This window comes from Hyperoodon ampullatus, assembly GCF_949752795.1.
Source record: "Hyperoodon ampullatus genome assembly, chromosome: 19".
NCBI classification, from domain to species: Eukaryota; Metazoa; Chordata; class Mammalia; order Artiodactyla; family Ziphiidae; genus Hyperoodon; species Hyperoodon ampullatus.
The window spans coordinates 14812171-14839075 of record NC_136932.1 but is presented as its reverse complement, the minus strand read 5'-3'; the positions used below and the strand labels follow the sequence as shown (position 1 = coordinate 14839075).

General features: G+C 57.7%; 1 protein-coding gene across 2 annotated transcripts in view; it reads left to right on the top strand.

Annotated features, from left to right (window-relative positions):
- RPTOR (regulatory associated protein of MTOR complex 1) overlaps positions 1-18107 on the top strand; it is a gene marked incomplete at its 5' end in the record, with an annotated part of 340079 nt that extends 321972 nt beyond the window's left edge. For both annotated transcript variants that reach the window (XM_079725126.1, XM_079725125.1), the window contains 9 exons: positions 424-538; positions 1808-1932; positions 2999-3103; positions 12884-12990; positions 14046-14173; positions 15905-15991; positions 16854-16970; positions 17240-17369; positions 18032-18107. In XM_079725126.1, coding sequence (XP_079581252.1) covers positions 424-538; positions 1808-1932; positions 2999-3103; positions 12884-12990; positions 14046-14173; positions 15905-15991; positions 16854-16970; positions 17240-17369; positions 18032-18100 — 983 coding nt within the window. In that variant the 3' untranslated portion in view covers positions 18101-18107. The remainder of the gene's footprint in view (positions 1-423; positions 539-1807; positions 1933-2998; positions 3104-12883; positions 12991-14045; positions 14174-15904; positions 15992-16853; positions 16971-17239; positions 17370-18031) is intronic.
- Positions 18108-26905: the final 8798 nt, after the last annotated feature.

Genomic DNA, 26905 nt, shown 5'->3' with positions numbered 1-26905 from the left:
GGGCCACGAGGGTTTTTTCCCAAGTGGCTGTATTGGAGCCTGGTGAACAAATCCCCGTTCACATCCTTGGCTGGATTGCAGACAGCGATGGCCACACCGAGGCTTCAGCCTTGGGTCTCAGTTACGAATCTCAGCCTTACTAAGCTTTATTCCAAAACCTTTGGTGCTCTTTTCCTAAAACCTTAACCAGTGTGCACTGATCTGAGTATTGCTGACGGTTGTCGCAATTATATATTGAATGCTAGCCATGTCCAAGCAGAGGCAGGGCCCTGCTGTCAGGAGCCCACCCCTGCGCTGTAACCCCTGCTTTCCTCTGGGCCCCTCCAGGTCCCCAAACATTAGGGACTGGTGTTGGCCTTGGTAAAATACATCATTGACATTTGCTGCAAATTGAGACCCATAGTCGTGTGTTTCCCTCGGCAGGTATCACAAGGCTAGACGACCAGATATTTCTGAACAGGAACCCTGGTGTCCCTTCCGTGGTCAAGTTTCACCCCTTTACGCCGTGTGTGGCTGTTGCTGATAAAGACAGCATCTGGTATGTGGGGCACTTGCAGGGCTGGCCTTTTAGCTGGAGAACAGGTAGCCCCTGGGGGGTGTGGGCAGGATGCCCCTGCACCCTCCTGGCGTGGAAGCTCCTCAGCCCAGGCCTTTGGGCTGTTTCGGGAGTGGAGGTGGGGGCTGGAAAACTTGCCGAGAGACGTCCCTCCTCCTGGTGTTGCCCGCGCCCTCCCAGGGTTGCGCTTGGCCACGTTACCACGGGTGTTCCAGAGGCCTGAGCATGGTTATGTGTGGGCTGGGATGGGAGATTCTGGTACGAAGATGGGGCCATTCCTGTGCAGTGAACAGAGACCAGTGCACAGGGGCTCATCAGGATCCCACAGTGACAGGACATGTGAGGAACCCGCTCGTGTGCAAGGGCAGCAAGTGTGTGAAGGGAAAGTGTCAGTAACAAGACACCATGTTAATTCATAGTGACCATTGCCCTTATGTCACTGAGAAAGTGCCCACTTGATGGGAGAGAACCATGGACACGATTCTTTTTATAGCTGATAAAATGGATAGAATTCTTACCTGTTTCTTATTCCTCTCCTTTTTTTAATACATAACATAAAATTTACTGTCTTCTCCGTTTTTAAGTGTGCAGTCCAGTGACATTAAGCACATTCACCTTGTTGTGCAGCCATCACCACTGTCCATCTCCAGGACTTTTTCATCACCCTAAACTGAAACTCTGTCCCCATGAAACACTGACTCCCCCTCCCCACTTCCCAGGCCCAGCACCCCACACTCTACTTCCTGTCTCTATGAATTTGTCTATTCCAGGAACCTCATATAAGTGGAATCATCTAGTATTTGTCCTTTTTTGACTGGATTATTTCACTTAACAAAGCAGGTGTCAGAACTTCCCTTTTAAGACAGAATAATAGTCCATGTGTATGGACCACATTTTGTTACGTCCTTCATCCATTGATGAGCACTTGGGTTGCTTTCACCCTTTGACTGTTGTGAGTGACACTAATATAACCTGGGTGCATAGTGTATACCCAGAGGTGGAATCCTGGCCAAACGGTAGTTCTGTGTTTAGTTATCTTGAAGAACCACTCTTGTTTCGCATGGCAGCTACACCATTTTACTTTCCCACCATCAGGGCACAGGGTTCTAATTTCTCCACACCCCTGACAACATTTGTCCCTTTCTGTGTTTTTGCTGGTGGCTGACCTGGTGGGTGTAAGGTGGTATTTCCTTGTGGCTTTTGTTTGTATTTCCCTGATCACTAGCCTTATTCCTCTCTTATTCCCTGAAGTTTTTGGGACTGGGAGAAAGGGGAGAAGCTGGATTATTTCCACAACGGAAACCCTCGGTACACGAGGGTCACGGCCATGGAGTATCTGAATGGCCAGGACTGCTCACTCCTGCTCACAGCCACAGGTGAGTGGGGTTTGCATGGTGGGGACCTAAACCCCAATGCAGAGGTGGTGGGGGACAGATGCAAGACCCCAGCACAAATTGGCACAAAGCTTCCTGTGACCTCAATTGTTTCTTCTGGCAAAGGGGACTAACCGCTCCCAAGTGGAGGCCTCCGTCATTAAAGGCACACCCATGGGGAGAGGTCCTGCTGGCAGCCCTCCCCAGGAAAATAAAGTCCAGCCCCGGCCCAAAGCCAGCCCCCTGGCAGACATCAGGCAGGGAGGGGTGGTGCGGGCAGCCAGTAGGGTCAGTTGGGGGTTTGAGGACAGATCACACTGAGCCTCTCTGAGCGCCAAAGAGGAGGCAGAGAGGGTGATTTCCCCGGGCGCAGAGACACAGCAGAGGAACCCAGGGCCCTTCAGGAGTCGGGTCCCAGTGGAGATGCAGCACAAGGCTTGAGTTCTCCAGTAGGGAGGCTTCACTTCTCAGCAGAGATCAGGCAAGTGTTTCCCAGTGTGTCCCCAGATGACCTCATCCTCCCTCTGCAGCTTGAGGCAAGGTTATCCTTGAGGGCCTCGTGTGAAGGGCTAGTGAGGCCAGAGAGCAGTGTCCTGGGGGCAAGCCACACCAGGAGGAAGGAAGGAAGGAAGGACAGACGGACAGACAGCCAGGTGGTGGACCCACACACTCAGGCCCACCTGGCTGCCCATCTGCTGGAGAACACTGGGGCCCCTTCCCCGTTCTGAGCCTGGAGAGGCAGGAGGAACAACCCGCCCATTTCCTGAGTCATGTGAGGGGAGGTGGGGAGAGAGAAGCCCTGAGCCCCGTCCCCTTGAGACTGCCTCTTCTTGGCAGGTGATCCCCTGGGGGGGGATCGGGAATGCTGAGGCGGAGGCACAGCCCTGAAGCCCAAGGTCAGGCCAGAACAGGCCTCACTCTGCCTCTGATCGGCTCCTCACCAGACGAGAGACCCATCTGTCCCTCGGGCTGGGCAGCCTTTGTCCTCCTGTGCCTCTGGGGGAGGGCCCTCCTCCCCTTCCCAGAGCAGCCAGGCCTGCACTTGAATATCCTCTCTTGTCTCCCCAAGATGACGGTGCCATCAGAGTCTGGAAGAACTTTGCTGATTTGGAAAAGAATCCAGAAATGGTGACGGCCTGGCAGGGGCTCTCCGACATGCTGCCCACCACCCGAGGTGGGTGCTCCCCGGGGTCCTGCGGGCGCTCAGTCCACTCAGATTCCCCAAGTGACGACCCAGCCAGCCCCCTCCTTGGGAGACTCTGCTCGCGGGTGGAAGTCCTGCCGAGCTCTGACCAGCCCACAGCCCCCGTCCTTGGCTGGAAGCTCGTGTTGCTTGTGAGAGCGTGGCTGCGGCAGGGCCTGGGGCTGCATTCTGTGCCCCCCGTGCCCGAGTTAATCCCCTCTCAGTGATGAGCACACAGCAGGCGCCCCAGTTGTGTCTGGTCCTACGGGGAGGGGGGGGGCAGTGCGCTGCCGGCCTGCCCTGGGCTGACGGAGGCACGGCTGCAGCACCCACCGGCCACCGCTGTGCGTGCTGCCTGTCGGTGTGCATGGCTGCCGCACGCCCAGGGTGAGAGACACCAGCACCACCTGCTGGTCTCTGGGTCCAGGCCCATTGTCGGGAGGTCTGCACCTCTCATCCCCGCACTCGCTGTGCACACAGCATTAATGCAGCCGTGGGTCTGGATTTCCAGAGACACCCTCAGCCGTAGCCACCCTCCAATGTGGTCGCAAAGCCGCTGCCAGATGGAGGCCAGAGCGGCTTGCTGTCGGCCCCTCTGCTGGCCTGGGGTCTCTGCGTGTCCTTGCGTGGCTGATCAGGTGCCTACATGGCTGCTTCTCTCCCCTCCGTCAGAGCACTTGTCCTAGGGAGACGCCGACCCTTGGGGGCACAGCTGGCTCCACGGCAGACACTTCCTTATGTGTTAATTTTTTAAATAGCCATGTTTTTACATTTTCTTCAGGAACAAAATGGTCATGCATACCCACCTCCACAGGACCCAACACAGCCGTTTTCTTGTTGCCCAGGCCCCTCTGGGCCCGGTCCTGGGCTAACATGGATGACAGCTGCCGTCACAGGTCCCTCTGGCTCTCTCTTGCTTTTTCCAACATTGGAGCAAAAGCCTGATCCCTGCCCTGCAGCGCCCCCACCTCCCACCCGCTCAGCCCCCAGCACCGCCTCAGGCCCGCCTCAGTGCTCCTGGCTGCGGCAGAGCAGGTGGCTGACGGCCTCCCCGTGGCTCTTAGGTGCTCATGCTCACAGGTTTGTTTCGCTGCGGGACACGCTGGACTAGTTGAATCGTGGTTTTCAGTCCTTAGCTTCCTGCTGCCGTCCCAGCAGGACAGGACACGCCCCAGGCTCCAGCCGTTCCGCAGACCCCTGTGCAGGGAAGGCAGGGGCTGGTCAAGAGCAGGGTCAGCCTCCCGGCAGGGCCAGAGGATAGGAAAGTGGGGAGCCCACTGGCAGCCCAGTGGATACACTGTTGTCTAGTTTATTCCTCTTGCAGTGGCCTACCTACCTGCCGCCCCCAAATACCTGCCACCCCCAAATGATGTGTCTGTGGTTTTTTACCCGCAATGCCACTTGCCTTTGCTCTAGTGAAGGTCAGAGCAAGGGTGGACAGCATGCAGTTTGTGGCGGGCGGAGAGTCTAGCTGGGAGGAAAGGAGGCTGAGGTGACAGTAGTACAGTCTCAGGGCTCCCCTGCCCTTGTCTCCCCCAGACGTCACCTGTGTGTGGAGAGCTGCTCCTGGCCCAGGTGTGTACTGCAGCCCTAACTTGAGAGTGGTTCCACTGCTGTAGACATGTTTCCTACAGACTCCTTCCTGCTGGACCCTCTCCCTTTCCTGGGTTTCAGAAATCCCCCCAGGAGAGGCATTGTTGCTGAGGGGTCAGGAAGCTGGTGGGGGTCTTACCTCCAGGTCTTTATCAGCAGGTGGGGTGAGAGGGGCTTTGGGCAGGCAGGCAGCACTCCCCGACTGCTAAGCCAGAGTTCGTTTGGTCTGTCCCCTGCCTTTTGACCAGGCAGCAGTAGGCTTAGCAAAAAGGAAGACATTATTTCCTTGTTCTTTCGGGGGGATGGAAGGTGGAAGGGGTGATGTGCCTGGGAGGCTGACTGCTCTAAAGGATCAAGACAGGAAGGGCTTGTGTGCTGCAGGGCCCAGAAGGGGCACACTGAGAACCGGGGGGGCCTCTCCGGGCCCCACATCCTTCAGTCTCCGCAGCTTCCCTCTGCAGCACGGGGATCGCAGCCCCAACAAGGCTGGAGAGACCCCCGATTGTAATTTCTGTTTCAGGGGCTCAAGCTCAGTAACCGAGGGGCAGGTCTGGTGGAATTCTGGCCCCTGTGCCAACTTCTCGTTGCCTTCTGTCCATCAGCACCTTGTTTCTTTTTCTTCACCCGCCTTGGCCTCTGACTTGACAATTACAGAGCTGTGAGCTGGGACCCTGCGGGGAGAGCTAGCAGCTTCCACAGCAGTTGCTTGTCAGCGTCTGGGGGGACCCCCACAGCTTCAGAGCTCTGGCTGTGTTCCCCCGGGACCTTGTCGGGCAGAAGCAGCAGCCCCCGCTCCCTGCTCCAGATTACCGCCCCCCCAGGCACGTGAAGCTCCCTGTGCTCCGCAGTGAGGTCCTCCGCCTGGTCTCGGGTCCCAGGCAGCCACGAGCTATGGTGGGGGGAAGAGGCACCCTTGGGGGGGCTGCGGTCATCAGCTCCTCCACACGCCTGTGATGGGGGATCCTGCACAGCTGTGCACCCCATGAGGCCTGGCCCACCGTGTCCTTCAGCTACAGAGGGCGTAGGGGGTCTCATCTGTGAATGCTGCTGTGTAGGGCACGTAGGAGGGAGGACTTGGCCCTCCCTGAACAGTTAGAAAAGTCTGCCTGTGAGGTTCTCCTGTGCGCTCTCCAGCTCAGAATCTGCTCGCCAAGTCGTTGTCGGGGCAGCTTGTTAGCAAAGATTTGATTCCGTGGTTTGTGACTAAAGAGACTGTTTCTTGCAGGAGCCCTACCCATGCTTTTCGGAAGTCATGTGAAATGTGCAGGGTCTCCACATCATCTTAGCATGCCCCTGGCTCCCGTGTGTACATGTGCACACAGGCATGGGCATGCATGCATGCATGTGCACACATGAACACGCTCCTGTGCATGCATGTGCAGTTAGCCTGGGGACACTCCCCTCATGGGGTACCCCGCGGTCAGGAGAACTGAAGTCAGTCTGGGTTCACGGCCACCCCCGGAACTGAGCGAGCCGTGTTCTGAAATAGAACCGGTGGTGGGACCGCCTGTCCTTGAGCCACGGCGCCCACAGACACCCGGATGGAAGCACACTTGCCACCCCCTAGAGGCCTCCTCACTGACCGCTGGGCCCCATGAATGAAGAGCTGTCCTCACTCTAAGGACCTAAACGGAAGTGTCTGCCCTCCTCCGGGTGTGGCCAGTGGGTCAGCTCCTGCTGGTTGGGCTGCACTAACTGTGTGCGCGTCTGGCCACTAACCTCCACTCACTGGAAGTGCCCACGCCATGTCGGGTCATGTTTCCCCCAAGTCATAGCGCTTCCAATTTCCTGTCTAGAAAGAGAGTCTTTTTAGCCAAAAACCCTGATAATTGGGTTTTCACGTTCATAGGTATGTTTGGCCCTTTTTTTCCACTGCAGCTGTGGCTTAGGCCACCGTCTGTCCCTCCCTCCTGTTTCCCTCTTGGGTGCTCCCCTGACTGTCTGTGGTTTGTTTGATTTTGGCTGATTTGGCTCTGGCTGGCCTGCTTTCCCTTGCATCAAGCCCATAATCCCTGTTTCCTCACAGGTCTGGCCCGAAAGGTCTCAATCTTTCTTGACCGCAGTAAGCAGGGAGGTGAGTGCCTTCTCCCTTATCTGTGAGTGCCAGGGGTGGGAGCCGGCTCCTCTGCTTTGCCTGAGGATGCTCGCTAGCCCGCTGTGCTCTTCAGGCAGCAGAGGATCAGGGCTGTGGTTTTTCTTATTCGTTCCATCCGCAGTCTTCTCCAATACAAAAAATCATCACCAGCTGAGCACTCAGATCTCATGGGATGAATGAGGTTGGCTGTGTGAGGCTCTGGGAAGAAATCTTAACGAAAGCCGTAGACAGGACTCTCCCTGGGAGCCGAGGCCTCATAGTCGCACCTCCCGGCCTCCTTGGTGGCCTCACTCACTCTTGGGCTGGCTCAAGGATAATTTAGTTCTCTGCTCCAGGCCACCTTCACAACAGCCTGGGAATGGAAAACAATCCAGATCCAAGCCTGCTGGAGTGAGGATGGCACAGCTCTGCAGGCTCACAGGGAGGAAGGATATCTCACGATTCCATTAGGACAGAAAAGTCGTTCCAGATTGAGATCTGTGTTCCCACCAAATTTTTCAAAAAAGAACCTTTTTCAGAATTTAATGCAGAGTCTCTTAAAGCATCTGTTTCCATCTGAAAATCCATATATAAGTTTGATAGTTACTAAAACACCTATATGCAACTGACTGTGGATACACATGGTAACACTGGGTTAGCAAACCCATATGCCTGCTCAAAACGAGTCCTTTCCTCTCCTAAGCTCACTAGTCAGGTAAATTGTAAAGAGATGGAGCCTTATGAATCCAGGCAGCAGATAGAATTCTTGACCTTTAATTTGCAGCATCTGAGTTTAGAGTATGACCAGCCTTCTGGTGAACTTTCTGTCCTGGTCTGTCTTTAGTCACTCCCTAAACAAGGGTTCCCTGCAGGAAGGCATATGTGGCTATGGGTCTGATGGGGTCCCTCGTGCCATCAGAACTGGAGGGGGTAGAGAAGCAGGTCCCGGGAGGCTGAGAACAAGATGTCCTTACAGATGTACAAACTCACAGTTTCGTATTTTACAAAGGACTCTTTTAGTAAAAGGAAGGAAAAAGAGAAAAGAGAAAACCCGAGACTGACTCAATCTTCACTCCTTTGCTTCCCGCCAGCAGGGATGGTGGTGGTTGTAACGGGAAGGATTTCTCTCAGAAAGAGCCTCCTTGGGTTCTCAGAGGAATGACAGGGTCACTTGCCCTGAAATCCTGAAGAGGAGCCAGGGGACACCTTTCACGGTCAGGACCTGGGGCGGCCAGAGGAGGGCAGCCCCATCCCCTGGTTGTCAGCTGCCCAGGGGGCAGCAGCCACCCCGGAGGGCAGGGAACAGATCGTCCAGCACCGGTGTGTGTGTGAACTGGATGTAAACCTTGGGCCTTGGGTCAGCTGTTAGTATTCGTTGCCTAGCAGCTGGGCAGCAAGCAGGGCGCCGACCGCAGAGCACAGTGGTGGCTGGTGGGGGGAGTCACGGCTGCCCTCCCCTTCCAGCCTCACTCCTCCTCCGGGGTCACAGGCACATCCAGAGTCTAAAATTAGCAGGACCTGGTGAGCAGGAAGCCCTCTCAGTGCAGGAGGCAGGACGCGGGGCCGGGTCGCAGCGCCCGTGGACCCACGCAGGACGGGGCACTGGCCGCAGGGAACGACGGCTCCCTCCTCTCCCAGGAGGCGTGTGCCCCACCCTGTCTCCTCTGACCCTAAGCAGCTGCCACATGTTCTGGTCCATCTCCCAGGTGAGAAATGGAAGTTTAGGTGAAATCATTTGCTCCTGAGGAGCCCAGTTTTCTGTTGCCAGCCCTGTCCTGTGTCTCTGAACCTGCCGGCTGTCCAGGAGGTGTTCATGGGCCCTGAGGGAGGCCTGATCCCGTGGGGAGTCACTGCGTCTGCATCCCTGGGGAGGGAATGGAGGTCGCCATCCCACAGGTCTGAGGTTCTCACACGTGCCTGGTTGGGCAGGGGCTGGCCCCTCCTCCTCGGAGTTCCAGAACCATAGCTCCTAAGGGCGTTTCAGGTTGGGGCTGATGGGTCCTTAGGGATCAGGTCCGCATGACATGTCCTCAGAGGTCAGATCCCCATGTTGGGTTCTCAGAGGTCCGTTCCAGACGACAGGGTCCTTAGAGGTCGGTCTGGACTGGCCTCTGAGCCTGGAGGGCTGATCATGGACATCACAGGGACCCAAGCCTCTGAAACAACGTGTTTCTTCTTTTCACTGTCTGCTGGGCCTAGGGTTCTGTCTGGTCCCTGACTTACATGTTCCAGCTTCCTAGTCTACAGCCATCCCTGTGCCATATGTCTATATTTTAATGAAGAAATTCCCTCTTTGGCCAGCTTTTGGATGGGAACATGTGAGCAGGGCTCATATCCAGGATAAAGTCAGACAGGAATCTCTGCATCCTGGTGGGGGCCGCCCACCACCCCTGGCCCCAGGCAGTGAGATGGATGTCACACTAGATGGACCATGATCTCAGGCACACAGGGTGCTGGAGTTCGCCCAGTGGGGGAGAGGCTGCAGCACGCACGGAGCCTCCATCGGTCGAGCACTCTCCGTGTCGAGGCGGCAGCGTCGACAGGGAGGAGGGGCCCTCCTGGGGGGAGCCCAGAGCAGCCTGCCTGCTCCCGAAGAATAAAAAGGCCAAGGAGGCCCGGAGGAGGGGCATAGGCTCTGCCCACAGCTGTCACTTTTCTAGGAATGGGGAAGGAGGAGACACTGCTGAGGCCGTGCTCCCCAGGAACCCCAGGAACGAAGTGATTGGAATCTTCACTCTGGTTCAAAGTCACAATGTTCCTGTCTTATGAGTTTTACTTAAATCATAGCCATCAATTTTGTTCCTTGTGCTCAACACGTCAAGGAAGAGTGTCACCCTTTTTATCATCTTTTACCAACTTGTGATGAATCAGATCATCTCTCCTCCGCTGTGTCTGGAGGTCGAGACACAGGCTTGGTTGGGAAAGGTCTCGAGGGAGAAGGCCAGTGGTTGCGTTCCGTTCTGGGCATGAGGACGGGCCAGGACCCCAGATCTACAGGAGAATGAGGTGGGGGTCGGCAGGCGCAGGAGGTGGGTCAGGGTGCAAGCAGACTGTTGTTTTTATCCTAGCAGTTTTCACGTTGATCTGAGACTCTTCCACGGATAGGAGCTCACTGTCTTAGGTGACACAGCTTCCGCAAACAGTCTGGTAGAGCTAAGGAAGCAGCCTCGCCCAGATTTGTCTGTACACACAGGTAGCCTGCCTCCCCGACGTGTACAGGACTTGGGAAGGCCTTAGGAAACATGTTTCTTGTCTCTGCTGGCTTCACCATGCTTCACAACTGGTTTAAACCAGAATTTGGTCCACATCAGAGAATCTAGATTTAAAACAGGACTCAGAGCTCACGTGATCCACGTCCCCAGATCCTCTGACGGCCACATGGGCACACCTTCCAGAGCCTCCAGTGCAGATGGAGACGCTGGGACCCTGTGTGGGAGCTATGTCTCCCCAAATTCACGTGGTGGAGTCCTCGGCCCCAGCACTCAGAGGGCGACTGTATTTGAGAGAAGGATTCAGTTGAAATGAGGTCACTGGGGTGGGCACTAATGCAGGGCGGGCCCCCACTGGCTCTGAATCCACCATGAAGGAGACTCAGTGAGAAGGAAGCCACCACCACTTCATTTGGAGGCCAGGTCGGGCTTCTTACCCCATTGGTAGCGGCCGTGGCCTCCTCTCTGCTTCCTGCATGGGTGTGGGGCTGAGACCCCCCCTCCCAGTCCTTCTGTGGTCCCCCCAGACCCTCCCCAGCTTGTTCCCGTGACCCCAGAGCACCCCAGATGTCACCTGGCCACATGCTCTCATCGGAGGACCACTCCTTAATTACACGGCTCCTGAAAGCCCCACGGGGCTGACACAGAGCCCCAAGTGCACTGTTAAGGATGCCTGAGAACACAGGCCACCCCATCAGTGGTCCATGGACACAGGAGTCTGTGAGCCTCTGCAGTGACCTGGCGCCCCAAGTCAGGTCGTGGGTGGGCACGTCCTCTGTGATTCATTCACATCATGCACACCGGGCACATGGTGAGGGGAAGCGGGTGGCGTGGTTTCAGGCTCTGCTTGTGGGCTGACTGGTCACAGTGTGACAGGGCTGTCCTGGACAGAAGTGGGGGCCACATGCCCTGCCAGTCCTGATTGTGGTGACGGGTGAGAGGCCTCACCTGCAGCCTTGTCACCAGTAGATGCCTTTCTGAGACATTAGGGTGTTTTCTCCTGCCTGGGGTCAGGGGCGTTGCAGTGGGGAGACTGCATTCTAAAAGGTGAAACAAAGGCTCGTCCATTTGTTGTGTGGAGCTGACATTCTGCAGGGTAAACACGGCAGCCGCCAGCAAAACAGGGAGGATGGGAGGGGGTGTGCCAGGTGACACATCTGGAACAGGTAGAAGACGGAACAGGGTGAGTCATAGCCTCACATGGTCGAGAAGGTGACTGAGCACGATTTGGAGGGGTTGTGTGGACGTCAGGAAAGGGGCGTTGCAGGCACAGGGCCCACTGTCAGTTAAGAGGACCAGCCTGGTCACTTTTGGAGCTCGAACCTTGCAGGGGCCCGGGCAGAATGGGAGGCCATTGGGGGTCTCTGGAGTGAGGGTTGAGGGGCTCAGATACAAGCAGGAACCTGAAGTGACACATACAGATGAGAGTCTGGAGTTCGGGAGAGAGATCAGGCACTTGGAGGGAACTCCATAGCCTGAAAGGGGCATATCAGAAAAGAACAAGTGAAGGTCACATTGTCCAACTCAGGAAGTCAGGAGAAAAGTGGGCACCCACAGAGAGAAGGGGAAACCACAGAGGTAAACACAGGAGCTGCTGCCACAAAAAGCAGAGACAGATGTATAAAAAAGCATGATGACTTCACTTCAGATTTCAGTATGACCAAAAGAAGACATAAACAAAGTTATAATGTCAGTGACAGAATAGGAGAGGATATTTGCAATATATGAGTTAAACCATCAGTGTCAGAATGTATATTAAAACATACAGGCTGCACACACCAACATCGACCAGAATTTGGGGAAATCACACCTTGTGTCCATTTCTGCTGAGACTGCAGACCCGCATCCACTCTGGGAGTGAAACGGCCTCGCCTGGGGAGGTGGGACTCACAGGGATATGTCCCCTTCCTGGTGCTACCACTTCCTTGTGCAAGGGTGTGTGGAAACGTCAGTGTGGTGTGGTTTACAGGCAGGGAATCGTGGAAGTGATGGGTTCGTTCTCCAAAGGCGTGTTACCCAGAAGTTCAGTACGAATTAACCAGATGTGCATCCGTTGGGTTGGATAAACCCTCAAAACGTAACGTTACTGGAAAGACGCAAATTGCTGGAAAATATACCCCCGTTTGAAATTGGCGATGTTTCTGAAATGTGGTTGATGTGGTTCATGGTTTTGGACACGTGCCCCTGCAGGGGAGTGCACGGAGGCCAGCCTGGGACGGCGCCCAAGGCCTGTGGGTGATTTGTCTGGGGACAGGACAGGCAAGTGAGGCTTTCACTGTCTTAAATTTCACTTCAAGAACAAAAAAAGAGCACAAGTGATAAGATACTAGCAGCTCTTAGATCTGGGTGGTGGGTACAGAGGTTTCTGTTGTGTTTTTTCTGTATGTTTTAAATATTATAATTAAACATCTTAAATCTTATTTTATAGTCCCTCCTGTGAGGTCAGTGCTGCCCTTAGGGATGCTGAAGGCATCCGCCCCCCGCCCAGTCCAGTGTGGGGAAGGGCAGTCCTTGATTCATTCACCACTGACCGTCTGTGGTCAGCCCCCTGCCTCCGTGAGGGGCAGCTACAAAGCTGTTCACCCCCAGGGGACTGCGGGACCCAGGAGACTCACATCTCTGTGCCTCTGACAACCATTCTAAAGTCTCCAGACCTGCCGATCATGCCCAGGTGTCCTGGAAGGTGGGCATCTTGGACAAACGGTCCTAAGATCCTGCTGTCTCTCTGGCAGATGCCTGGGTACAGCAGAGATATAGAGAAGGCTCTGAACTGTCACCCCGACCTCAAGCTTGCGTGGGGTTGGGGACCCACCCTATGGGTTGGCACCGACTGCTTGAGCTATTGTCCAGAACAGGCTCCCTTGGTGACACCGGTGCCCGTCCATGTCTCTCCAGGAGCGGGGATGGTGGTGGACTGGGAACAGGAGACCGGCCTCCTCATGAGCTCGGGAGATGTGCGTATCGTCCGGATCTGGGACACGGATCGTGAGATGAAGGTGCAGGTAAGCACACTGTCCCTCACGGGGCCTCCCTGGGGGCGAGGCGGGCCAGTGGGCGCAGACCCTGCCGTCCTCCCCAACTCCGATTGCCCTCAAGGTCGAGGGCTGAGAATGAGGGTCCTCGAGCCCCCCACCCCCACCCAGCCGCCGCAAGTACTCTGAGCAGGCGGTGTCTGCGCGGGGGGGGCGGGCAGGGGAAGCGGGGCCAAGTCAGGCTACCTCCCACCTTTTGTTTGGGTTTTTTTTGCGGTACGCGGGCCTCTCACTGTTGTGGCCTCTCCCGTTGCGGAGCACAGGCTCCGGACACGCAGGGTCAGCGGTCATGGCTCACAGGCCCAGCCGCTCCGCAGCATGTGGGATCTTCCCGGGCCGGGGCACGAACCCGTGTCGCCTGCATCGGCAGGCGGACTCTCAACCACTGCGCCACCAGGGAAGCCTAGTGCCTCCTACCTTTTAGAGGGATACGATGATTCGGTTTCCATCCGTGTTGGATTTCTTCCTTGTGTGTGCCTGAGAGCAGCAAAACCTCTTCTGATTGGAAAAGCACTTTTCCCCATCTGGGGGCCCACTTCCTGTCTCCTGCTCTTTCCTGCTGCACATTCCTCACGCCTCCTTCCCTTCTCCAGCGTTTACAGCTGCCAGGAGGAAAGGCGAGGAGATGGTTTATGGGTGGCAGGACTCCTCCTAGACCCTTCCCTGAACTAATTAGGAGTTTTAAGAGGGAGCCGACGAGGATTCCTCCTGCCGATATATGCTTCGTCTTCCTTCTTAGGAGAGAGGGAGACTTTGGAAAGTTTAATGGGCGCAGAGGTGTTTGCAGCCCTGCCCTCCTGGCTGCGGGCCTCGGGTGCCCGGGCTGTCACTCAAGCAGATGGAGCCTGACTCCCTCTGGGGTCCAGCTCCTCAGGGCTTGACAGCTTCCCCGGTGGAGAGAAAGGCAGCAGCTCCACTCCAGGGTGACGAACGCACCCACGGTGTCTGTAAAAGGGATCCAGCAGCTAGTGGGGGCGGGGGGGGCCTGATGCCAGGGTGCCTCACGGGGTCTGTGTCGGCCCTAGGACATCCCCACAGGTGCCGACAGCTGCGTGACGAGCCTGTCCTGCGACTCTCACCGCTCCCTCATCGTGGCCGGGCTCGGCGACGGCTCCATCCGCGTCTACGACAGGAGGATGGCGCTCAGCGAATGGTAATTGGGCCATGCCTTCCCCTCCCTCTGCCAGACAGAGCCAGCCCCCAGAGCCAGCTGGGCACTCCCCCCAGAGCCACATCCCCCAGCGCGTGGAGGAGCACGGCTTCCCACCAGCCGTGGATGGGCTGTTTGGAACGCAGGTTTGGGGGTCGGGGGGTCCCAGCGAGGCGCTGCCCTCCTGGGCTCCATTCCCACCTGAACATAGAGAAGGCTACCGCCTCCCGGGTTGAACTCAAGAATAGCCAAGAAGATGGCGTCAGGGACACGCGTGGGTGCTGTGCAGCACTGGGCCACATGCATTGTCATGGCTTTTCTGGGCACTGCCCCTCAGCCCTGGGCTGTGGCCCAGGTGGGGCCCAGCACCGTGCCCTGTGTGGGCCAGTGAGCATGGAGGTCCAGATGCCAGTCACACACGGATGGTAAATGGCAGAGCAACGCTGGAACCCAGGCCCAGCCGTCGCGGGCTCCTGGGTGATGTTTACTGAACACCCACCTTGTCCCTGAAAACAGGCCTGGCCTTTGAATGGGAAGCAGCAGGTGGGCCCATGTGCAGCCACAGAAGCTAAAAGAGCCCTCTTGGGAGGGGATGAGGGGACAGGACTGAGCTGGGCCTGAGAGCAGGCGAGCACCATCAGTGACACCAGCCGGAAGAGAGTGCAGCTGTGAGGGTGCAGGGCCGGGAGCAGTCAGGGGAGTCAATGCAGGACCAGGCAGGCAGCAGAGGCGTCAGCCAGACTGTGGCAGGAATTTGGGCCTGAGGCTTGGATGACGAGTGGGCCCAGGCAGCCCCTGGCTTGCATGTTCCCTGTGGGTCTCTATGGGAGGGTGCCCACTGAAAACCCACACTACCCACCAAAAGCAGCCATCGTGGAGGTGGGGGAGCAGGGTTTCTTTTTGGGGTGATGAAAATGTTCTAAAATCAGATGTGTGATGGTCGCATAGCTGTAAGAATGTGCGAAAGTCACTGAATATGTGCTTTTAAAGGGAGAGTCTTACGGTATGTGAATCAAATCTCAGTCAAACTGTTATTTCAAGAAGCCTCTCTAGGCAGGCAGTTAACTGGCAAACCGACCCAAGAAGACCTGAGGGTCACAGAACGGCCGTGAGGGAGGGGCTGGGGTCTCCAGAGCCCCCTCTTTGACCCAAGGTCTGGGGACAGAGACGTGGGGTCTCCTGTGCATCCCCAGGGACCGAGACTTATGTGTGCTGGGTGTGACCTGTGTCCTGGATGCCTTCCCAGATGTCACACTCTGCCCCCACCTCCCCAGCACGTGCATCCCCAGTCCCATACTCCCTGTCAAGGACCCTCACCAGGCCTCCAGGAAAGCCCCTGTGTCCCTCCATTTCGACAGCCTTAGAGTCTGGGGTTCTCGGTCTTGACCCTCAAACCCACAGGGAGATGCCAGTGTGAAGTCCTGGTAGGGGAGCTGGCGGTGCCCAGGCCCCGGGAGGGCATGACAGCCACCCTGCCTCCGGAGGTCCCAGCGTGGCCCAAGGTGTTTGGGAGGCCCCCAGGGAGGGGCGTGCCTGGGGGGTTCAGTCACTCACAGTGAACACAAGAGGGTGAGGGCAGACCTCGCAGCACTGGCGGACCCCGGACGCTTTAAATAAATGCTCTGTTCCCTCTGCTCAAAACGAAGTCCACCCTGCCTCCCATCCTGATGCCTTGGAGCATCAGGGACACCCACAGTTGTCACCAGGCCCTGACCCCACCTTCCTCCCCTCCAGCCGCGTCATGACATACCGGGAGCACACGGCCTGGGTGGTGAAGGCCTACCTCCAGAAGCACCCTGAGGGCCACATCATGAGCGTCAGGTAATGAGCATGGAATATTCATGAGACATTTTGCTATAAAAACATTATTTTCCCCCCATCTAAAATATGTCCTTGGTATTTAAACAGCTGGGAAATGATGGCATTTCAGGGTAGTAATTAACTTCTGCTCTGGGACTGGCCAGAAAGGTCAGAAACGGCACAAGGGCAGGGACAGCAGGTCCTCCCACTGGAGGGCTTTGCCTGTGGGTGACCTGCAGCAGCAGGGGACGGGGTGGCAAGGCGGCTGGGCAAAGCCTCCCCGCAACAGCGGCATCTGCCTGGCGTGTGCCAGTATCACTGTGCGGATCCGTTGTCTGCCCATAAATCCATTCCTGCTGCCCGGTAAATCCTGTGCTGAGAGCAGCGGATATTTATTTGCCCATTAAAGGGACAGCAAATGTAATTTACTGTCACAAAGCCACCATTTCTTCAAAGAGATGCTCTTCCCTTGTTTGTAACATGAAAACAGAACATAGCTCTCAAAACGATGTCCACCAGGCCCAGGGCAGGGAAGATGTGGCCTACTGTCCTCACCTCCCGCCCGTCGCCGCATCCCCAGCTGCACAAAATCTAATCTCTGGCCGGAAATGAACAAATAACTCATAGCCTCCCCCGTGTCTTTGCTCACCGCTGCTTCGTGCCTCGGCGGCTGGGCCCTTTCTGGCTCTGGGGAGGGGTCCAAGGGGCTCAGCGGCAGGCCTGGCTGTCAGGGTCGGTGGGGTGGGCCCATGTGCCATCCAGGGGCCTCCCTGGACACTCTGAGGGTCCAGGGGGCCATGGCCTTGAGCTGCACGTGTGGACGGCCCCTGACTGCACATGGCCCGTCCTGGGGCCCAGCGTCACCTCAACACCCTCTCGGCAGCGTCAACGGGGACGTGCGCTTCTTCGACCCTCGGATGCCGGAGTCCGTGAACGTCCTGCAGATCATTAAGGGGCTGACGGCCCTTGACATCCACCCCCAGGCAAACCTGATCGCGTGGTAGGTGCCGGCCCTCTTCTCTCTCCCAACCCTGCCTGACTGACTCCCGGGGCCCTGTGTAAACAGCAGGCACTACTGCCCGCCCCCACACCTATGGAGGAGAGCTGGGTGGAGGGACTGAGTGTGCGGCCCCTTTGCTGCTCCTCACCTGCCTGGCCTCCCGGCCCTTGAGGCCCAAGTCCTCTCATGGGGGTGACCAGAGAGGAGCCCCATATCCTTGTGGACACGCCCGCCTCCCCACGCTGACTGCCAGGCCTTCTCGTGTGCAGTGGCTCCATGAACCAGTTCACCGCCATCTACAATGGCAGCGGAGAGCTGATCAACCACATCAAGTACTACGACGGCTTCATGGGCCAGCGGGTCGGCGCCATCAGCTGCCTGGCTTTCCACCCACACTGGGTCTGTGTCCCTGCGGGAGGCGAGGGGGGCGGGCGGGAGGCTAGCAGCAGCAGCAGGAGGGGTGCTGCAGCCAGGCCCCTCCCCACACCACAGTGTGGCCCCGGGTCTCCAGGGGCCATAGCCCCCAGACTGCACTCACTGTAGAAGCAGCACCAAATTCCCTGTCAATCAAGGCAGATGTGATGTAGCCCCGCCCTTTCCGATCCCTTCGGCCCCTACACAGACCCCAGTCCTTGAGAAACCTCCCCGTGTAAAGCCCACTGGGGTAGGAGCAGCCCAGACCCCTGTGACCCGGCTGACAGCGCCGTCCTTCGTTACAGTCGGCCGTGTGGTTGGGGGCTGCTGTGTTTTAAATTAGGGTTCTGCCAACCTGCCTTCGTGCAGCGTGAGGCTCCCCGGGAGCCTGGCGTGTGGCTCTCTGCCTAAACGCACGACATCAGGTTCCCAGAGCTGCCCCTGGGAGGCCATCCTGAAAAGAAAAATGTGGGAGGCATGGGGAGTGTGCGGATTTCCTGTGACAGGGAGGAGATGATGCATCTCTGCAGAAGCCGCAGCCGATGGGCCCTCGTTCCCGCGCCTGCCTCGTGGGCGGAGTTGGGGTGAGGAGTACCGGCCTGCACCCCCCTGGACACTCACTGCCTGCTCTCTGCTACCTCCTGCAGCCTCACCTGGCCGTGGGCAGCAATGACTACTACATCTCTGTGTACTCGGTGGAGAAGCGCGTCAGATAGCGGCCCCTCCCCACAGGCCGCCATGTACATAGTGGACCCACCGCACTGCCCTGAGCACCTGCCTGACCTGGCTGCTGAGGGCTCGAGAGGGCCCGCACTGTCTGTCTGTCTGTCTTCGCTGTCACGCCCAGGAGCCCAGAGAAGGGGGCTCTGCTGGAGTCCTCGGTGTGATGGTTGCTGCTCTGATGAAACACAGCTCCTGGCCTGAGGACACAGTAGCTGTACATCCCAGTCCCCTTCCCGTCCTGTTTTCTTCTGAGGTTTTTAAGGGGGAAACACTTGTTTTGTTTTCCGAGTGATGCAAGCATTAGTCCACAAAGGCTCCAGACGGAAGCCAGCCTCCCGGGGCTGCGCCGCCCGCCCCCCACCCCGTCCCAGGTGTCCTCCTGGGGATGGTCTGAGCGCACTGGATGAGGCGCAGGCTTGAGATGGAGCGAAGGACAGATGGAGGCGGCCTGCCACCCACTGGGTCCTCACCCCGGGCCCGTCCGGCCAAACGGCGGAGGCCGAGCGTGCCCTCCCCACACGGCCGCCCTCCCCGCAGGCAGGACTTCCGTCTGAGAGTCAGCCGTTCTTGCTGCAGGTCTGTCAGCAGGAGGGGCCCTGGTTTGGAAGGAGAGACAGGTCCCTTGGGCCACAGAGCTTGTTTCTCTCAAGTGCTGCTCTTCCCCAGCAGGTGTGGGAACCGTGGCCTCCCCATCTGCACCCCACACGCATCACACGAGCACACATGGAGGGGCCACCAAGCCCCAAGAGTATCGGGGTGAACGGTGCTGCCCCAGCCCTCTGTCCCCACACAAAGGGGTGCAGCTCACGCTTGCAAGGGACACGGGAGAGCTCTCAGGAGGGCAGCAGCTTCACATGTGTCCATGCACACGTGTCTGTGACGGGGCGCTGAGCAGCCACACCTGGAACACAAGACAGCCACAATGATATTTTGAAAAGCATTTTTTCCATTTTCCTTGGGAATCAGGATTATTCAGAAATAGAGGGATGGGGCTTCCCTGGTGGCGCAGTGGTTGGGAGTCCGCCTGCCGATGCAGGGGATGCGGGTTCATGCCCCGCTCCGGGAGGATCCCACGTGCTGTGGAGCGGCTGGGCCCGTGAGCCATGGCCACTGAGCCTGCGTGTCCGGATCCTGTGCTCCGAAACGGGGGGGGCCACAACAGTGGGAGGCCCGCGTACCGCAAAAAAAAAAAAAAAAAAAAAGAAATAGAGGGATGAGCTGGCTTAGCTACTTCTGCCAATAAGAGGCCAATAATAGTGAGAATGTGAGGAAGAGCCGTGCTGTGGACGTGGGTAGGCTTGGCGGGGCGCAGGGCTGGGCAAGGGGAACAGCCCTTCTGCGGCCCATAGGCCATGCCTGCTCCCCCAAGAAAGTTCCGGAACGGCGTCCACCATGTTCTGGGCAAGCGAGCAACGTGGGGTCAGGGAGACCGCAGAAAGCTCAGCTCCCCCGCACACAGCCGGTCACCTCCACCCGGCGCTCCAGACGGCGACTTGGGAACCTTCCAGAAGCTGAGCTCCACCCACAGATGCAGAGTTGACTACCCACAGCCAATTCACGGAGTGGTTCCACTCCAGATTTTGAGCTCATATGCGGTTCTGTTTGTTTTGAGACAAAACCATCCCCTGGCCAAGCGCAGAGGCCCCGCAGAGGGGCTGTCTTCACAGGTCTGATGCGAAAATTCAATCATGAAGTTACAGAGTCTCAAGAGAGCATGACCTAAGGGTTCATTTATCTCTATTTATTTTACCAAAATGAGAATTGAAAGACTTTGATGAAACATGGAATTGCAATACAAGAGTAAGAGCGATAAACTGTTAATAAAAGATAAATACGCAGGGGGTTGGCTGGAGGCTCTGTCTTTTAAGGCAAGTCCTCTGTGCCCTCGGGGACTCCAGGCACCAAGCAGGTGGTTCTCGGCCCTCGTTCCCCTTAGGCACAGCCCCAGCCCTGTGGCTTGGACAGTTGGTCCAAGAAAAGGCACTAAATGTGGGGTCACCACACTCTACCTGCGAGCCCAGGCTCCCAGAGGGATTCCTGCTGCCACTTTTGTGTCTCTTTTATTTACCACCTGCAGTTAGAGGCCAGGAGGCTGCGTCCACTCTATTCTGGGCATCTGCCTTCCCACGCCCATCCCATGGCTCGGGGACCGCAACTCCACCCTCAGCCAGCATCCCCTCTGACCCCAGCCTAAAAGGTCCTCCGCTGTCAGCGCATGACTCCTCAGGCCCACCTGGTGGTCCAGGGTCGTCTCCCCTTTGGGGGTTGGAACCTCATCTCCTGCAGGGTCCCCCTGCTCCAAATGGCTCCTGATTCTAGATGGGACCCTGTGGGTCAGCAGGCCCTGCCATCCCTGGACACTTCCTGAGGTTAGGTGGGGATGTTCCCACAGATGCGGTCAACAGGCCCGTGGGGTCCCGGCCCCTCAAGCTCACCTCACATCTCAGGGGTCCCACTGAGATGTGGGTCCCACTGGAGGCGGCTTGGGCACCGGCTCTTGCTGCCCCTGTGACAGGAAATGGGACCCAGGCATTAAGTAACTCACCCAAAGCCACACCCATTTGGTGGTGGCAGGAACCGGCGTCCCAGCCAGGCATCCTGACCTCAAGGCCCGGAGAAAGACCTTCGCTCCGCAGAGGGGTTGTGGTGGGCGGGGAGGCAGGTGGCACCAGGTACCAGCCATGTACAGTAGCGCTGAAGGGGCGACCGAAGTGAACAGGGTTCACCGGGCTAGACGGGGCCAACCTGACCAAGGACAAGGGGTGGGCCCCAGGGGAGACCAGGCAGGCTGTGACAAGGGACTCAGTTGCCGGGGGCACAGGGGGAAGAAAGGGGCCAGGACTTGGGAAGGAGGCGGGCCACCCAGCCCCTGGTCCCAGACCAGTGAAGCCCCATGTCAGCCCCCATGACTGCTGTAGCAAATCACTCCAAACATGTTAGCCAGGACAGACTTACCCTCCCGATCCTGGAGAGCCCCATGCCAGACCTAAAACCAGGAGTCAGCAAGGTTCCTTCCGGAGCTTCCAGGGGAGAATCCCTCTTCCCCCTTTTCCAGCTTCTAGAATCCGCCCTCATCCCTTGGCTTGTGGCCCCTTCCTCCTCCTTCAGAGCCGGCAGTGCTGGTGAAGTCTTTCTCATAGGGCATCACTCTGACTCAGACTCTGCCCCCCTCCCTCTTTCAAGGACCCTGTGATGACATGACCCCGCAGGATAATCCAGGACAATCTCCCCACGCGAGTCACCGATTGGCAACCTTAATCCCCTTTGCCATGTAACCTAGCAAGGTCCCAGCTCCCAGGATTAGGATGTGGGCCCCTTTGGGAGACTTTATTCTGCTGACCACTCTCACTGTCTACAACTCCCCCACCAAGCAGAGCCCCCAAAGGCCGAGGGGCGGGGGCTGGCCAAGAGGAGGTGGGTGGATGCTGAGATGGGAAGGAAGACGTCCATCCCTGTTCTCAGTGCCAGGAGAGGACTGGGGAAGGGCATCAGGCCATGGCCCCTGCTCTCCAGAGCCATCCGTGCAGGGCCAGCTGCCCCTATGTCCCTGGGGAGGCCCCCAGGCCTGGCGCATGAGGGAGGCTGCCAGGAAGTGGGTGGGTTCCCCAGCACAGCGCCTGCTCCAAGGTGGGGAGGGGAGCTGTTGCCATGGAAACCCGGAGTCTGAGCAGCTGTAACTCCTGAATTAAATTATGGTTTGTTTTAAACAAGAAGGATACCCAGCATTTACTCAGCTGCACCCGGCACGCTTCAGTGGAGAGAGTAATATTTTTCCCATTAGCATCAGTTATTCTGTCACCAGCACTTGAGTACAAATCAAGTGCTCATAAAAATGAAAGATGGGCACGTGGAAGGAGCTACCACAGGAGGGCGCCAGGCCAGGCCCCGGCCCACACCCTACACTTGGCCCCACACGGCCGCGGTGAAGGGGCCGGAAAAGAGAGCCCAGCTGCACCAAGTAACCAGTGTCGGCCTGCAGGCCAGGTGCCAGGGACGACTGTACGGGGCAGCCATGCAGAGACAGCCATCCAGCCGAGGAGAGAGTGGGCAGGGAAGTGGCGTCTCATGATGTCATCCAGCTCGGCCAGGCTCTGCTCTGTGGGTCACTTGGAACCAGGAAGGTCCCTCCTGGCTCAGCAGCTTTCGGCACAGAACCACCTGAGACGCGGCCATAGGCTTGTCCTCCTGCCAGTGCTGACGCTGTGCTTCCACACACAGGAGGGGCCAAGAATTCCCAGCAAAGACGTGTTCCCCGCGGCTGACACGCAGACACACGTGCGCGTGCAGGCGGGCGGTGGTGATTCCAGTCTCAGGACGTGGGGCCGGCAGAGGGAGTTTGGGAGAAGGCGATTACAGACAAGGGCTGGGGGTGCCATGAGGCTGGCCGGCCACTGTCTCGTTCCTGGTATTTCTGCAGGTGCTCCTCTGGGAAGGGGTCAGAGGGGTTGACCTCTCAAGTTTGTTCTGTTTCTCAGGTTCAGCTGCACAAGCTCGTTGGAGGCCCATGTGCCCCAAAAAGTTGCCGGTGCCTCACAGCCTGGGGCAGGTGAAGATGGGGTACAACCAGAACAGGTGAAGGAAGAGAGGGACCAGAGGGAGGATGGCAGCTGGGATGTGCCTAGTTGTGTCCTCTAAACTCAGGCTGAAGTCTGAACCCCCCTAACTCCCTGCAGCCCTGCCCCAGCGCCCCATCTGGAGGGACCAATTCGGCACAGCCCCTGCCATGTGCTGGACAGGGGACAGTGGCGATTGGTGGGTGGGGACAGGGACTCTGGCGAAAGCATGGGGTGCGGGCATGGACAAGGTGGCTCTGAGCCCCTGAGTCTCATAGGACCAGAAGCAAGTGGGGGAGGATGTGGGAGACCCAGGCTGGGTGGGAAGGGCAGAGGCCCCTCCTGAGCCCTGTGGTCCCAGCAGGTGGCCCGGCCTCGAGGGTCAGGATGGGGCTTCGGGGAGAGATCGAATTGGGCTGTTGTCAGCCCCTGAGCTAGTTGGTTTCCACCAATTTCTCCTCAGCAGCAGCAGCTGGAAGAGTCACCCTGGCAGGTTGATTGCAGCCCCTGGATCTGCGCCTTGGAGCAAAGGTCTCCTTTGCCTCCACCTGGTGGGGCCGGGACTTTTTCCGATGGTGGGAGGTGGGCTTCATGTCCCCACCCCTCTCCCTGGCCAGCAGGCACATCCTGAGACACCCACCCACCTGCCAGCCCCCCAGGTCCCCAGGGCTGATGTGCAGGGAGGGAGCCAGAGGCCAGCACAGGAAGCCACAGCCCCAGGTCCACACGGCCTGAAAGTGTGCAGCTGGGACAAGTGGCTGAGGATCAGAAATCTGGGTGAGGCTTCCGATTCACCAACCCAGACGTTGCTGCTGTGTGAAGGAGGAGAGGCCGTGAAAGAGGAGCTGAGGGGACAAGCCACTGCCTGAGTGTGGGGCAGACACCTGAGGGGCACAGTTTCTGGCCCAGCAGAGCCTGCCCGGTGCCTCTTCACGCAGGAGACAAGACAGGGGAGCTCCCAGAGAGGCCCCCCAACTGCGGGGGAGGGACTGGGGTGAGGAGGGAGGGGCCCGGTCCAGAGCTTGTCACCAGCACCCACTGTGCCCTGCCCTGCAGGAGGAGTGGCCTGGGGGCTGTGCTGTGAGAGAGCCCAGCCATGTTGGACACCAGCCCTAGTTCCACAGGGAAGGTGGCAGCCGCCAGCAGCAAGCACCACCAAAGCCCAGGCAGAACCACATGGAGTTTCCTTTCTTTTTTGCTATTTACCAGAACATTTTGGACCAGGGAAAGAAACAACTGACACACCAGCAATGAACAATCAGAAAAGGCAAATTAACAGGCCAATTCCATTTACAACAGCATCAAAAAGAATAAAATACCTAGGCAGAAATGCAACAAAGGAGATGAAAGATTTGCACACCAGAAACAACAAAACACTGCTGAAAGTAATTACAGAAGACCTGAATACCTAGAAAGACATTCTGTGTTCATGGATTGAAAGACAATATTGTTAAGTGGCAGTACTCCCCAAAGCAATCTACAGATTCAATGCAAGCCCTGTGGGCAACTGATTCTCAAAAAGGGTGACAAAACCATTCATTGGGGAAAGAATAGTCTTTTAACAAATGGTGCTGGGACAACTGAATATTCACACACAAAAGGTGGGCCCTTACCTCACACCATATTTGAAAACTAACTCATAATGGATCAATGACGTAAATATAGGAGCTAAAACTATAAAACGCCTAAGAAAAAAATATAGGGGTAAATTTTCATGACCTTGAGTTTGGCAATGGATTCTTAGATTTGACACCAGAAGCACAACACAAAAACTAGATAAACTGGACTTCATATAAGTGAAACAATTTCATGCATCAAGAATGTGAAAAAAAATAACCTACAGAGAAAATATTTGCAAATCATATATCTGATAAGGGTTTATTATCCAGAACGCATAAAGAGCTCTCACAACTCACCAACTGAAAAACAAACAACTCAATTCAAAACTGGGCAAAGGACTTGAACAGACATTTCTCCAAAGAAGATGTGTTATGGAACTAAACTTGGTTCTGTTGCCCACACACAGTAAAGCCCATCTATTGACACCAGACTGTGGTGAAGGAAAGTGCAGCACAGATTGTAGGCACTAAGCAAAGAGTCCAGGCAGCTAGTGCTTAAAAGGCCCAAACTCCGTGCAGGCTTTCAGGGAAAAGTTTTTAAAGACGGGGCGGGGGCGGGGGCGGGGGCGGGGGGCAGGGGTGGGGTGATCAGCACGTGAACATTCTTCTGATTGGTTGGAGGTGAGGTAATTGGGAGTAAACATCATCGACCTTCTGGTTCTAATCGTTCGTTCTGGGGTCTCCATGCTTGTGGGCAGCATACAGTTAACTTTTTCCACCTGGTGGGGGTTTCAGTATCTGCAGAACAGCTCAAAGGACGTGGCTTCTCCCAGCTTCTCCCAGCTTCTCCCAGCTAGGGCAAACCCATGGCAGATCCTCCCCCCACCCCATACGTTCTTCTTGGACCCACCTTCCTGAAAGCCCCGCAGGGGTCGCTGCCTGTTGGTGCTGGTTGCTGGAGTGCAGGGATGCCAGGGCGCTACGATGCTGGGTGTGGGATGCCAGATGCTGGGGTGCCAGGTGGCTGGTGTGTTGGGACCGGTGCAGGGTGCTGGGATGTGGGGTGCTGCCCCCACGGGGTGCAGTGTCCGAGATGCTGAGGTGAGGGGTGCCAGGTGCTGGGGTGCCAGATGGCCTGTGTCCGGGGGTGGGTGCCCGGTGTGGGGTGCGAGGTGCGGGGTTCTAGGTGTGGGAGTGCTGAGGTGCCCAGTGCTGGGATGCGGAGTGCTGGGGGACGGGTATCCGTACCGCCTTGCGGGGAGCCGGCCCACATCCCAGGCCCTGGTGTTGTCCCGCGGCCGCCCGGCTGTCCTGCAGCGCCACCGCGTGGCCGCTGCGGGGCTAGCCTTTGCCCGCCCGCAGCCCGGCTGAGCGTCCAGCGCTACACTTCCAGGAAGGTGGACGCCCCTGCGGCCCTGCACCCCTCCCCGAGGCCCCGCGTTTCTTCTGCTCTCAAGCCCCCAAACGATGTGTCTCAACCCTTGACCCGCTGCGGCCCAGCGTCCCCACTCATGGGTCCCTCGAGGGTCACCAGCAGGTAGGGCCTTCCTCTGCAGCCCCTCTCCCCGCGGCCTCTCTGAGCTCCGCCCTTCCCCAGGACGTCCCCCCTCCCAGGACGCCCGCCTGGGAGCTCCCACCGGCCCGCACCCGGGGCTGCCCCATCTTCTGTGCCCACGTAGCATCCATGCAGCTGGTCCCGCCAACACCTCATCTGTGTCTTCAGCACTATTTCCTGGGCTCATACCCAATGTCTGGGACTTGGCCTGGATTCTTCCGACTTCTTCCAAAAGATTCCTTGGCTCACCCCGCGTTCTCTGCTGCTGTCACCCACCGCCTCCTTAGTCTGACCCCCCAGGACCCCTGACCCTGGGGACCCCTGACCAGGACCCTGACAGTTTTTAACATGCTGCACGTGCACCCCCGGCCAGCCCCGCAGCTCGTCCTCCCTGGGGTGTCCTGGTCCGACCAGGCATCGGCATGACCCACATTCTCATGTTGGGCTTGTCCCAGAATCGCTGGTGTTTCGTGGCCTCGAAGAGCGCCTATTTTGGAGGAAATTCCCTCCTCTCTGCCCGCGAGCACCCGCCCACCCCTCTGCGGATTGGCTCAGGCGAGGGCATGACGCCCGCAAGGCCACAGCTGATTGGCCTGGAGAGAACCAATCAGAGCCCTTGTCTGGGAGTGAAACCTGGAGGCCTGAGAAGGTGGGCACCCAGCGGAGGCTGAGAGGTGGTCAGAGAAGGTGGACTGAGGATGAGGGCCGAGGAGCGATGAGGGGCAGGAGGTCCCGGATGGCCTCCCGCGCTGGTCATCCCAGGCGGCCTCAGTTGGTGGAGGTTCAAGTCCTGCCATGTGTTCCTTGGCCCGCCACCCCGGCCCGCAAGGCCCTGTCAGCTAACCTGTGCGCAAACCGGCCCACGCGGCCGCACTTGCACTCCGCCTGCTTGCCCCAGTCTGCGAGTCAGGTAAGGGCCACCCCGTTGTACCTTCCCTGGAAGGCCTCCCATCAGGATTCCAGGTTAATTTCCTCCGGTAGTAAGTGTTCCATTCGAGCTGTGGATGGTGGAAGAGGTGTAGGGGCGGCCAACTGGGGCCTTGGCAGGTGTGGTTGTGAGGCAGGGGGTCACTGTGCTGAGCCTTTCCTTTCGAGTCTACGAAAGCTCCCACGCCCCCAAGATCCAGTGAT